At 42.6% G+C, this 14,121-nt stretch overlaps 1 protein-coding gene across 1 annotated transcript; it reads right to left on the bottom strand.

The window, feature by feature from the left end:
* Nucleotides 1-9,847: 9,847 nt before the first annotated feature.
* On the bottom strand, nt 9,848-10,402 carry LOC309451386 (interferon alpha-1-like; the record flags this gene model as incomplete). The annotated part of the gene is made up of 1 exon (XM_082075020.1): nt 9,848-10,402. One exon carries the CDS (start codon nt 10,400-10,402, stop codon nt 9,848-9,850), a length of 555 nt encoding a protein of 184 aa, XP_081931146.1.
* Nucleotides 10,403-14,121: the final 3,719 nt, after the last annotated feature.

Raw genomic sequence — 14,121 nt, 5'->3', positions numbered from 1 at the left:
CTGAAACAAGATCCAGCAGTAGGAAGAACATGTCTTTTCAAACATTAGGCAAATATGTAAAAGCAACAAAAGCTCACTGAGGTTTGTGATGTGCAAAATCCTTCTTGTGGGCAGCTGCCAAGTTAAAGCTCCCACAGACAACAAGGGCACCTGCAAGAGCTTGCGAGCCGGACACCAATTCCCTCCCGTGGTGCTGGCCACCCCTGCTCCACGGCACAGCCTGGCAGGGGGGCAGATGGGGTGGCCTTGGCAGCTGCGGCCCCCTGCGCAGTGGGGCTCTGCCCCATGCCGGGGCCCTGGCACCAGCCAGTGCTACCCTGCCCCAGGCAAAACAACCAGTGCTGAGGAGCTGGTGCCCACCACTGGGGCATTTTGAGGGTTTTCCTGTGGCCCCATGGACTGGGTGCCCATTGCTTGCTGGAAAAAAAAAGTCTCCTGGCCTGATGGCATGTGTTGGCCTTCAGGCTGCTCCAGGTGTTTGGCCTTGCATACATGGCTTTGTCTGGCTTTCCTCTCGCACTCCTGGCTGTTTGCAGTCTCCTGTGGGAGAAGATGCCCTCCCAGACCTGCTCCCCCTGGTGCTGTTCTTCTGCTTGAACTCTTGCTTGATCAGAGGCCGTGGCTCCTTGCTCACCACACAGCCATGTTGTGCACTGAGTGCAGCCACTAGACACCAGCCTGCAGGGCAAAACCGCTAAGTGACATATCCACTGTTTCTAATGAATGTGCCTGTGTAGGGCCTTCACAAGCTGCACAGTCACCTGCCCCTGCTGTCTGCTGGTTGCTCTCAGAGTGTTTGTTAGCAAAGTCTTATCAATCAGCATTAGGAGGAGCAAAAGAAAAGCACCTTTGTGATGTCCCATGGGCAGAGAGGAGAGCCAAGAAACTCTCAGAGCATCTTTCCAGCCTTCAGTACACCAGCCCCGGTGCAGAGTCAGCCATGGCGTTCACCCTGCTCAGTGCCCTTAGAGAAATGCTCCGCATGCTGCAGGATCCAACCCAGTCCTGTTACCAGCTGTTGTGTCAAGGAGAAATGTTAAAGTCATGGTCCATCACAGGAAAGAAATGTGTCTGTCCCCTATAACATCTTTTCTGGGTCACATCCTGGCTGGGCTCAGCACCAGGTAGGGTCCGTGGCTTCTCCCTGCACGCCCAAGGCAGGGGGAACCAGTGGGATTTGCAAAACCACAGTCTCTGCCAGAAACCTGGGGAGAGACAGTGTCCGTCATCCCTGGGACCTCCTCCTAGCTCCCCATCCTGTCCCCGGGCTGTCCCAGGGCCTGGCACCCCTCATGGTCCCACGGGGCTGGTGGGATGCTTACGGTGGCGGCGGTAGCAGTGGGGACCAGGCTCAGCAGGAGGACCAGAACACTGGCGGCCAGGGGGACTCAGACCAGGGGGCTGCAGCCACATGGAGAGAAGGAGGGGACAGGGTGTGGATCTGGTCCCCAGCTCAGGACCCAGCATCATCCTGCCCCAGCAGCTTTTGGGGATGAAGGGTGGGGTGGGGAGGGTAGAAAAACAAGACAGGTCCTCAGGAGTGGTGGAAGGCATGACCACCACCCTGGGCTGTCCCTTGGAGATTCTATTACACCCTGAAGGCATTGCAGGGAACTTGGCTATAAATTGTGATGAGCAAGAAATCTTTTACAGTGAGGCTGGTAAAACACTGGACCAAGTTGCCCAGAGAGGTGGTAGATGCCCCATCCCTGGACACATTCCAGGCCAGGCTGGATGGTGCTCTGAGCAACCTGATCTAGTTGAAGATGTCCCTGCTCATTGCAGGGGCTTTGAACTAGATTACTTTTGAAGGTCCCTTCCAACCCAAATTATTCTGTGATTCTGTGATTCTGAAAGGAGTGATGTTGTCCTCCAAAAGGAATGATGCTGGTGCACTCCAGGCCCTCCCTGTGATAAGGAAGGAGGCTCTGAAATACGATTTTTTTTCCATGTGTGACTTGGAGTTGAAAATGCGTGTAAGGTCTGTTTCACTGTGCCATTTGCGGAGGTGTTTTTGTATTGTGATGGCATAAGGCTATGAGAAAGGACTCGGTGGAAGTGGGAACACTTCCAGGCGCACAGGGTTTGGAGAAAGACTTTTATGCTTTAAAGATTTAACAATTTTGTAAGCCACAAAGACATTCAGATGAAAGCAAATACTGAATGACAGTATTAGAACACAAGTTATCTGGATACGTGAAGACTAGAATAAGCCCTGGGGAAAAAAATCTAGCTCTTTTTTTTTCTGGAAAATAAACTTTCTTCTCCACTTCTGCTACTTTTCTTGCAGATAAACTTCTGTCTAGAAACTACTTAACCAGCTTAAAAAAACTACTTCTTCCTAACTGCTGGCATCTCTTAAAACAAGCTTCATGACATGACTGTTCAGCACATATTAAGCCTGAGCCTCCTGGATTTCTTTAAATCTAAACAAATTGTAACCGCATTTGTTTTCCTTGCGTCATGAGGTGGGAAGAACACGTTCTGTGTGGGCATAGGGTTTGTGTCCAGAACCACGGCAAAGGGGTGCCTTATGCATAAAATTAACAGCAACCCTGAAATGTTTCATGTGGTATGGAAAGGATCTCATCGTGTTCAAACTGGACATACCACTAAGAAAAAAATCTGCTCCTTTTATCCATAGCTTATGTTTCTAAATTTGTGCTATAAAAGCAAAATGCAAATTTAAGAAAAGAAACCATGTGTCTTAAAATTAATTTTCAATGTTCCTAACTGCTAATTTTATGTCTTCTGTTCTGCATGATTAGATTTTTTGGCTACTTGAATTCAAGCCTATGTTTTGGCCAGTGGTTTACACTAGTTTAAGCACTGGTAAATCACAGCTCTTAAACAGATGCTTCATTGGAAGCACACACTCCAGTACTGTTGACTTCAAGAGTAAATCCTGGGTTGTCTGGGGGCCGTGGGGCTGCTGTGGTGAGCCCTGGGCACTCCTCCTCCTCGCCAGCAGGCAGGGCGTTCGCACAGGGCTGCTTGTGCATATGTCGCGTGACCAAGGCTGCCAGCGAGGAAAGGCAGGCTGTGCGGGGGCAGCAGAGGATGCAAAGCCATCTCCACGCTGCAAGCAAGTAATGGGGAAAAGTGTCAAAGTTTTTGTCTACACGCTCAAACTGAGCAAAAGAGGAAGCAGCAGCTGTGCCAACTTCGTGTCTCTCGCACCCTGGAGATTTTGTAAATTCAGCAGGGGCCCTGGTTTGCAAACATGTCTTGCCCCACAAGAGCTGACTTGCTGGCGTCATGTGGCAGAGTAAGTCACACCAAAGCTCCTGGCTGCTGTAGGATGAGGAAGGGTGCACTGAACCAGCAAGCATCGTGCCACAAGGGTCCAACAAACAGAAACAGAGCTGCCAGGAGTTTTAGCTTTACAGTTTCATCACGTGAAAAATCGATGAAGTCTGGAAATTCTTTTGGAGGAAAAAAAAATCCCAGCTGGTCTGTTTGGCTTTGGCTGTCTGTGAGTCATATTTTGCATTCACCATCTTCCAGGACAGCTCCAGGCAGGGGTATTTCAGAAAAGCAGGCTGGCAGCATTTCCTTGCCTCTGCCCTGCAGCTGCAGCAGAGGACAGAAGGATGAGGGAAGCCGGACAAGAGCCTCCTGGCAGCTCCAGTCCAGACCTCCAAAAATGTCACTTGGAGGGGATGTAACAGCCTTACCCTCCTCACGTGTCACCTCCTGGGAGCAGCTCATCTGGCCTCTAGATTGACCTTTGTACTCACAACCAGCCCTACAACTCCGCAGGAATATGATGATTTTTAGGATTCGTTATTTTAAAGCAGTGATCTCCCAGACAACAAAGTATTACCACAATCCCCAGGCAGACATAATCAATCGAAAACTACTAACTGTGCTCTCAGCATAGGATAAAAATGCAAACCATCGTGTTTCTGTAATACATCTTAATCTTGTTTTCCATAAAACTATTTCTACATGGAAGCAGCTTATTTTTATGATACAAAGGATGATTCTTTCTATGCTGATTATTATAACCTATAACTGTTCTTAAAGAATCTGCATCCCCATATTCAGGGACAATATAATCTATATTTTTAGGGTAACAATTTTTTACAATTTAGTTTTTTTACAGGGTGTGTTGTAAATAGCATCACTAAATTTACTTCCTTATTTTTTTAATACTCTTTGTCCTTTAGTAGAGCTTCCTGTCCTTCCTTCCCATTCCCAACTAGCCTCTTTTCAGCAAAGTGGTAAATTCACTGGTTTTACTGGGGAGGCAGTGAAAGGATTAACTAAATATCAAAGACATAGCCAGTTCTGAACTGAGTCACACTTACACGGTCTCTGTGCCACCCAGTCCACTGCACTCTGTTTCATTGCTGAATGAGACCCACAGGCCTATCAAATATGCCACTACAGTAATGAGGAATTGGTGCTTGATGGGCGGGGAGTTTTCCCCTTTTTTTTAACTGTTTGCAATTACCAAGTCACTCATAACAGAAATTGTGATAACAGTTTCTGACATTTTCTAGGAGTTTAATGGTTTGCATAAACAGTGACCATTACCCTGCTGTGTAGAACCATGAAGGAGAGGGAGATATGCCCTACTTTTCTTCAAAAAAAAAAAAAAAAAAAGGAGAGAGAGAGAAAATGAAGGGTTTAGTATCTTGAAATACTTCTAGTGACCAGTAATCACATTCAACAGAAATCCTTTTTAAATACATGTGAGTAGCTGTGACAGGATTTAATGCTTGTCCCAAGGACAACAGTATGAATTCTACTACAAGCAGCAGGGGCTCATTTTTAACCATTAAAAAGTTATAATCACAAGAAAATTTGTTACAGCCAAAGTGAGCTTTTCCCAGAAAGAAGAGACCAGAACTGGTTGTACCTAGAACCCAAAGAGACTTGAAGAGAAAGTATGTTAACTGCTTAAAGAGAGAGCAATGTTTTAAAATAATATTTTAAGTCAAACAGGCTTTTTTTCTTTTGTAGAAGAAAAGCTTTCTGTTTTACATAAATATATCTGTCAAGATATTTCCTTTCTGGGATAATGAACTGTAAAACACAGAACTCCAGCTAAGTCCAGAGGAAGCTGTGTAGGTTCTGGCCCACCAAGATAAGAAAATTGAGGAATGCAGCCGACAGCAGGGGTTATGGTGAGCGGGCATGGTGGCAACTGGTGTGCAGGGGGCAGATATGCTATTTGAAATCTCAGTGTTTAATGTCCTTAATGTGGATTTTGGCTTTACAAGTGCATTACCGTATTTTAACAGTTATTTTGTAGAGAGGAGAGTTAACTGCGTTTCTTTCCACACTTTCAAAATAAGTTTATTTTATTTGCCTAGAAGGTACTGTGGTTTTAGGATCCTAATTGCAAGCACTTAGAATCAAGAAGGCTGGTTTTAGAAAATGAATCAACCTTGCAGCTGTTTCTGGAGAGAACTGAGGGAGGATATTGCTTTTTCACTGCTCAGCTACTCATCCCTTACCACTGCTTTATTCGCAGCTCCCCCAAAATTAAAACAGAGGGTTGCCAGTTCACGTGAGCTGTGGATTTCAGTTTTAACACTGTAGAGAGAGAAAAGGAATTAAGCCAGGACACAAATGCTAAAGAACCCAAGTCATGTTTGGAAACAAGGTGGGCTTGGTGGTGCGTTGCTGCCCCCCCGTCTGCAGGCTGGGCTGCAGCACAGGCTGAGAAAGGTTGTCCTCACTGTCCCTGCCAGACTGCGCTCCTCTAAGAGCCCTCAGCACTCATAAAGCCCTTGCACTTTAACAGGACTTCTTGATGTCAGCAGAGGTGTGGGAGACACTGATACAAATCACTTATCCTTGCTCACAAGAGGATTAATAGGAATTTTTGGATAATAAAAAGCACAGTCACTTAATTGGAAAGTGTCAAATGCAATCTTACTTGCTTTGTTCACCTTTTTTGCTTTGTATTAAATTTCTAAAGAAAATTCATTCTCCCGGTCAAAATTGAGGACTGACACGTTCTTTGAAGATTTATTCTGTGTCTTTGTCACCTCCATTTCTCGTTCTCCCCTCTGGTTGTCCCCTGGAAGGACCCAGTGTTCCTCCACAACTGGGAAGGGGAAAACAGTTTAGGGCTACCCCCAGCAAGGGTCAGGCCGGGTTGCAAGGGGTGAGGACGGGCAGGATGCAGAAGTTTGTGGGTACCACCTCCTCCCCATGAGCAGCTCCTGGTCCCCTGCCCAGCCCACAGCCCTGCTGTCCGTCTGTCTGCCCCACCACAGGCACTGCTGCAGCTTCCCTAAGGCTGCTCTGGAGTTCATGACTGTCCTTCCTAGCAACAAGGGCTAATCCTGGGTGATTATGTGGAGAGTTATTTCCACAGGCTTCTGTCCTGTTTTGCTTTGGGGTTTTTTCTCTGTTTTGGGTTTGCCTTTCCCCTCCACTTCCCGATTTATAAACGAAGTAAAGCCAGAGTTGAAGAACAGGCCAAACCCCTGGAAGAATTGCTTTGGACAGCTGTAGTTGACTGTGAGTCATGAATAATTTTTTCCAGAATAAGCATTCTCCAGTTCTGCTGTAGCTATTCTGAAGTTTCATGTGGGACACAGGGCATTTGACCACAGTCCCACAGATCTACTCCAGAAAACAGATTCTGCATAGACAAAACCCTATCAGTTTTAGTGCAGTTTCCCAAGAAGTGCAGCACAGCCCATGTAAGCAAGGTGCTGCGAGCCCAGCCATGAGAACGGCCACAGCTGTGACTACGACCTGTGTTGCACAGCGCCGGTGCATAAGTCTTAGGAGAAAATTTATAAAACTTTCTGAGCTACAAGTAGTTCCATCTTGGAAGGATCTTTTTTCATCTATGTTAAATTTCTGATTGGGATTTGAGACTTCACATTCACTATTTCATTCGTTTCTGTTTGACGATAATATATGCTAAAAACTATATTTTGCTACATTTGTTTAACTTCTAGAAAAATACTACCTGGGAGGAATACCAGAGGGGTTCAGTTAGCCAGAGGCATAATATGCAGCTGACCTGGTAACACAATGATGATAAAATACAGATTGCTCCAAAATGTTACAATGGCAAAGAGAAGAAAGAGGATCTTATTACTCTTTGGCTTTCTTCCTTTGCTTTAAAGACTCTTTACTCTAAAGACTACCTTTCTTAAGAAAAACAAAACAATACAAAACAAAAACACAAAACAAAACAAAATAAAACCCCACCAAAGATACATTAGTTTGCTATTTTCTTTTTCCTTTTTATTTGTTGAGCAACTATGTCTGTTCCAGGGTCCCCATCTTTAAATGGGTCTTCTAGACATTGTCACAGTACAAATAATTTCTATTGCCTCAGAACTGGCTAAAAAGTAATTGAAATCAAATGCTGGTTTATGAGCTCCTGTCCATCATCTCTGATGTTCTTTCTTTCAAGAATAGCCCATTTTTCTTTCAGTTCCCTTCTGTGAACCCAGTAGCAGTTTACTGATAAGCAACATGTTCATGAAGAGCTGAAACACTGTACTGCCAAAATATGTGCACATTCAACTACAGTTCTTACATTTGTCTATAATATCACTTTGCCCTCTAGTGCCCATTCTGGTTTTGTTTGTTTTTTTCCTCTACTGCAGAGCACCTCGTTGACTGAAATATGTCAAAACATATTTTTATTTGTCAATGAGATTTTTAAGGACAGCTATAAACTAAAAAGAATGCTTAATGATTTGAGAATTTCTGAACAATTAGCGGGCCACAAATTAACATATTCCCACTGCAGGTAAATGAGGCAATGAAAACTGGGATTGTTCATGAGAGAACAGCTGAAAATATTTCGTGCTATTTCCAAGTTTCAGTAAAAATTAGGCTATTTCACTAACCGTTTACTGCATTGCAGAAACCATCTAGGATATGAGAACTGGTAAGGTAAGTAAGCTGAATGTCATTTTATTGTACAGGCTTGAAGAAGTACAAAAAGCAAACAAGCAGCAGGAATAAGATTTTAAACAGCGTCATAGTAGGGCCATTTCAAGTGCTATTACTTACAAAGACCAAGAAATACATGTTTTGCTGTAACACTTGTGGCAAGGTGTCAACAGGCAAAAAAAATGGCTCTGATACTTTGCTCTGTTTCTTTGATCTTTTCTGTTCTTCTGGATCATGGTGAAGTTGTTAGCTTGTTTTATTTCTGGTACTTCAGCTTCAGACCTGATACTCAGGTCTCTCATCACTTCTCTAGCTTGCATCCATGAGTGGCGGAGAGGAGAATATGTGCACCCTGCAAAAGAGACCCATGTCATAGGTATGGTACCTGAGATCTGGTGTACCATTGCCACTGTTCTTACCAGATGATTTTTTTTGTTTACCTTTTTATTTGCACCCTTTAGAATGGTACTCCTCTGAATGGCTGGAGATCAGGGAAAGCTTTAAAGTGGTACCTCAACTGATGCTCCAACCAACCTCTGGCAATTTCAGCCCCCTGGGACACATCGTCCTCAGCTGGGAGCTACAGCTGTGCTTGCTCTCCCCTGCTGCTTCACGCCAGACCCACAAGCCTGTGCCGAATGTGTACCAGCCCTGGCCATAGGAAATAGGTTTTGTTGGTTGGTTGGTTGGTTGGGTTTTTTTGTTTGGGTATGGTTTTTTTGTTTGTGTGTGTGTGTGTGTTTTTTAAGTTGTTGTGTATTTACCAAATTTTTACCGATATTCATGAGGTAACAGAGCCTGGGTATAGCTCTGTTCCCTGCCTTACTAGCATACAGCTAGTAACCAGGGGAAACACAACCATCTGAAATGGAGTTACCCAAGGACAATTTCCCAATGGTAAAATCCTGGCTTGACCTCACCAAAATTGGTGGATTTTTGCCCAGAGTATCGCAAGTTGCTTTAAAGAATTTTATAGTATTGCAATTAATACTCAAGGCTACGTGGTTCAGAGGGGAAATGTGTTGGAATACCAAGGGCTATATCTTTCTGTGGGTCAGTTTGTGAGGAAAGGGAGAGAGGCCAAGAATTTCACACAGCAATAAAACACAGCACTGAATGGTGATGTTTGAGATTGCAGTAGCTGGGATGAATGTCCATGAGCAGGCAGGACATGCCACAGGCAGATGTGGCTTTAGGGTACTCCTATGTGGAGAAGTTATTTCAAATAAGCTTGTGAAAGAAATGAAAGTGAATTGGAAATACAGCAGGAAGGAAAAAATGCCTTTCCCCTAGATAGTTAGAGGACGCAAAGATACTTTGCTTAAAATAACATCCAACTGAGAAGTTACTGCAGAAACCACAGCTACTGCAAACAGTATCTTGTGTAGACAAATCCTGGTAGAACTACTTTACCTCTTTGAACAAATCAAATGTTAGAATTACTCAAATGTTAAGAAAAATACACTACTGGAAAAGAGCATAGCAACTTTCAAAAATAATGAATGGTCTCAACCTAAGCCAGGACTACTTAAACAATATACTATTTTATTTTTGACACAGACTCAATCAGTACAAATTTATCAATTCCTGTAAGGTGAGGGATGTGTAGTCCATTCACAAATATGTGTGTAGGTGAAATAGAGATGGAAAGTGGCAGCGCATTTTCCCAGCAGAAAACACCATAGGATAACACTATTTGTCATAAGATTACAATCCCTTCCTATAGAGTAACCCTCACGGAAAAGTCATATGGATTAATTTTATAGCTAGTGTAGACACCTTGCCTGCCAAGGGGAAAAATTGCTAACACTGAATAATGTATTCCATTTAAAAAACTAAATCTCAGCAACATAATTATGTAAATACAACCAAAAAGAACTAGAAGCACTGCCACAAGATAGATCATAGAACAAAAAATAAATATACTAAAAGCTAAGTTATGTCAGGTCAAAATCTTTGTACCTTAGTTGTAAAGCTTCCTTATGACTTTATCAATCAATTGAAGACATCTCCTCATTTCTGCACGGCTGATCTCCCAGGAGCACAGGTTGTGTTGTTTGTCTTTAAGAAAACAGTCTATTTTTTGGAAGTACTTTTTCAGTTTCAGCCTGTTGACTTCTTTACTCCGAAAGTAGTGGGTCTGCTTCTTGATTATACATGCTTCCAATTGCTCAATTTGCTGATAAAGTCCATTTTGGAATTTTTCTAAAGCTGTCCCATCCCAAGCAGCTAGAGTCAGATTTTTGCTAAAGATATAGAAGATGTGTTGGAAGATCTCTTCAATGGCCACTTCAACAGCCTCTTTCTGTGTGGGCTTTAGAACCTGCTTAGGAAATTTGAAGGACATTTTCTCTCTTAGACATCGCTGTGGAAACTTTTCACCCATTTTGTCCAAAAGTTGCAGGCTGTTCTCTATCGCTTTTCTTTGCTGTAAAGGAAGGTGATTACACTGATGACTGGAGATGATGGTGATGCACAACACTATGAGGCCAATTTGTATCAAGCCAAAAGTGTTCATGATAAAGACAAGCTCTTATGTTCCTCCTTTCCTCTGTATAAATACTAAGAGACAGGCTGGGATCCTTTGAAGGTCACCCATAGGCTCCTGTTTCTTCAAAATAATGAAATTTAATTATTCTGTAAGAGAAGTTTTCTTTCATCATTTTTTGGTTTTTAAGGTTTTCACCCTTGTATATGCTTTTGACACTTACCACTTTCATTTTCTGCTTTATGACTTCATTGTCTGTTTTTTGCCACTTTCTTTTTATTTCAGCTGGATACTAGAATGTTATATATAGCTTAGATTATGTATTTCCTCTCCTTCAAAAATTCTACACCAAGTATAATGAGAATTTGAAAGAAAAAAATTACAGAAATATCCTTAGTTTCTTAATATTTTAGCAGTGGAAGAACATCTTGAAATAAAACAACGCTCCTAATGATGGGTCATGGACCTGCTGAATACTACTGCCATCCTTTCTCCTCAGCATTTTCTATACTTCCAAAACTCAGTTAAGTTTTCTCTACCTATTTTCATTTAGTGAAAAGGTTTTATTTCTCCTCACCTTTACTTCTCCTGACCATTTAGCCTCAAAGGACAGATGTCATGTCATTAAAATGTGTGTGTGTGTATTAGAAGATGTGTATATGCATTAATATATCCATCTGTATTTTAATACATACCCACTGCTAATTAAATGAGGCCTTGATCTCAGAGCCTGTAAGTGCCATGTAAATACAAATACTTACATGGGAACACATTAGATACTTGGACAAAATACTCTTTTCTTCCCCTATATGAGTAACTGAGCAATAATTCATATCAATGCCAGAAGAGCACAGGTCTGATATCTGACATTAAATGGGAAGAGAAAGAATAGAAAAGATAAAAAATACTCTAAATTTCAGCCATTTTCTTTCCCTAGCCATATAACAGAAGAGGTTAGGGCTACCACAGTACGTTGTGAAATCTGGCTCCTGTCTCTGATTCTATTTTGCTGAAAGCTAGTCTGTCTCCCCAGCCTCCAGCGCAAATGTATGTCATTGCAAAGGCAATTCTCTGCAGGTGATTATGTCTTGATGAAGAGGTCAGATAAACTGTTCTTTTGAGTCTGAGACCTGTGGCACCCATTCCTATGTAGCTGGCTTAATTCCCTGCCTGGCAGTCACTCTGAGCAGATTTGAGATACTATTTTAGGGCTTCCCTTGTGGTCAGCACATAGGTATTTGGGAGGCTTTAAAAAGTCATAAATTAAGCTGAGCACAACTATTCACATGAGCAAACTCCTTGAATGCCCTGACGTTGCTTAAGCAACCTTGGATTGGATGTACTGCCAGTGCGAGGAAGAAATGAATCCCCTATCACCTATAACAGTATTAAGTAAAAAACAAAAACAAAACCAAGAACAATCAGAGCGGGATATAAAATACGTAACATGGGACCAAATATTTTCACTTATTGGGAATGTTAATTACTATGGAAAAAATGACCTGAAGTGCATCATTGTGTTAGAAGCAAAATGGCCATGGACATGTATAATTTTTGCAAAAATACAGTTGCAGAAGGTAAACACATAACACATTACCATCATAATTAAATTGATTAAAAATGTATTCAGCTCAAGAAAAGTATTAAATATTGCTACAGCTATTTCCGTAAATTACACACCAGTATTTTTTCCAAACTATAACCATTATATGAACTTAATTCTTCTACTGATTTAAACAGGTAAACTTCTTCACATTCATTGTATGACCATTCATGACCTTCCCACCTTGGTAGACCTTTTTTTGGCATCCTATTGGCCTGTCCCAGCCCAAGTAACCGTTTTGTTTTAAGCTGAGTGATTCACTGAAACCATTTGTGCAGGATATGCTTGCTCTTGCAAAGTATTGTTTCAAGAAGTATAATTTTACAAACAAGGGTATTGACTAACAATTAAAAAACCCCTAAGTGCTACAGATTCAGTTTGCCAGAAAAGGAATTTAACAGAGCAGTCCTCAATAAAGTAGCATAAAGGAGTATTATCATAACCTACTTTCTAGAAGCACAGAAGTAAAAAAAATCTTTCCATTTATGTCAATAAAGGTGTGTTGCCTACATGATAAGAACATATACAAACACTGTTCGGACCTTTTTGTTTGCTTAAAAAGAAGCAGGACCTTCAGTCATTTTTGTAGGGAACTAAATTATCTGGGAGTATATTTACTTTCTTATATTGACAACTTGGAGATCAGCACACACTGGGGCTGTCATTTTGCCCTCACTGAGGCTCTTACATCTGGTAATATGAACTGTCACAACCACTGGGCATAAAGAAGTTCTTTGGATGCTTTGGTAGAAATATCACATAATTTATCACATTGAACGGACATTTACTCTAAGAGTACTCAGACTTTAAACTCTTGAATACACGTGGCATTCATTTTGTAATAATTCCTAAAGAATTACTAGACTATTCTGAGTGGCAGCTGCCTTCTTAAAATGGAGGATCTCTCACATTCATTTTATACTGAGAAAAACCATGGGTACGCAAGATAAAATTGCTTTTCAAACCCTTCTGGTCATCTCAAAAAGGCAGACATTTCAGGAATAGATTTGCATGGGAACAGTGATTTTTATTAAATCTAAAACAGTATAAAGGCAGTCTTAGAGAATACCATGAGGAAGTCATATAAATACATAGGCATATACAATAAAAATGGGGAAAATTAAATTCATATAAATATAACCCAGAAAATTAACATAAAATTTGAGACAAATACATAAGGAAATGGGCAAATATGTGAGGCATTTTTAGTTTTACAATTAGGGAGAGTAATCTCAGACCATTTGGCAGGTCAGGACAAGCATGGGTTGGTAGCATGCACCCAAAGGCCAGGACTGGATTTTTCCCCCTCTCTGGCACCACAGGAGTGACCAATAGAGGACAGTGTCCCCTGAGGAAGAAGGTCCAAATCTGCTCCTGGAGATGGAAACCTGGGCTGGAGGAGTAGGAAGAGCCCCATTGCAAAGACGGGCTGCTGAGCAGAAACATTTGGGAGAGGAAAGGGAACAAGCAGCAGCCTCACAGGCATTTTAAAGGGACCATGTGCCCCATGTGGGGAGGTGAGATCCCTTTGGCAGACTCATGTTCTGCTCTCCCCCAGCTACCCCACTGTCCCAATCCCTTCTCTAGCTGGCCCTCAGCACCTCACATGGCTGGGGAGATCTTGCCCAGGTGGGTGAGAAGCTTCAGGCTGTCCTTGTTGACTTTGCTGTGCTGGGAGCAAAGGGAGAATGGTGCTACAAGGCAGCTGTGGTGCAGTTGCAGGGTTGAGCAGGGAGGCTCAGAGTAACAGGGCAGACCTGTGGCACTGAGAGTGCTCCTCCTGCCCACTCCAGAAGTTCCATACAGGGGCATGTTCCTTTTCTGATTTCTGTGCTCTCCTGACTAACGCTTTGCAGGATGTGTGCAGCTTGGTCAGCTGTGAGTAGAAGGGATGCGGTTTTGCAGACTGGTCCTGGCTTTTGCCAGTATCCTCCTTCCTTTGGCACAGTCATCATGGGAGAGGTGGTGGTGGAGGAGGAGGAGCAGAACTTTCTTTCTACCAGGAGGTAGCAGATTGCCTGCTAGTAGCATGGCACAAATGGGTGAGGAAAATGAAAGGAGGAGTGTGGTGGTTCCTCCTCCTTTCTTAGTGAAGTCTCACCTTGGGATGCAATGAATAAAACAGGTGCAGGAACAAAGGCCCATG

The sequence above is a fragment of the Streptopelia decaocto genome (genome assembly GCF_964273445.1).
Source record: "Streptopelia decaocto genome assembly, chromosome: Z".
NCBI classification, from domain to species: Eukaryota; Metazoa; Chordata; class Aves; order Columbiformes; family Columbidae; genus Streptopelia; species Streptopelia decaocto.
This window is presented reverse-complemented; position numbering and strand designations above follow the sequence as displayed.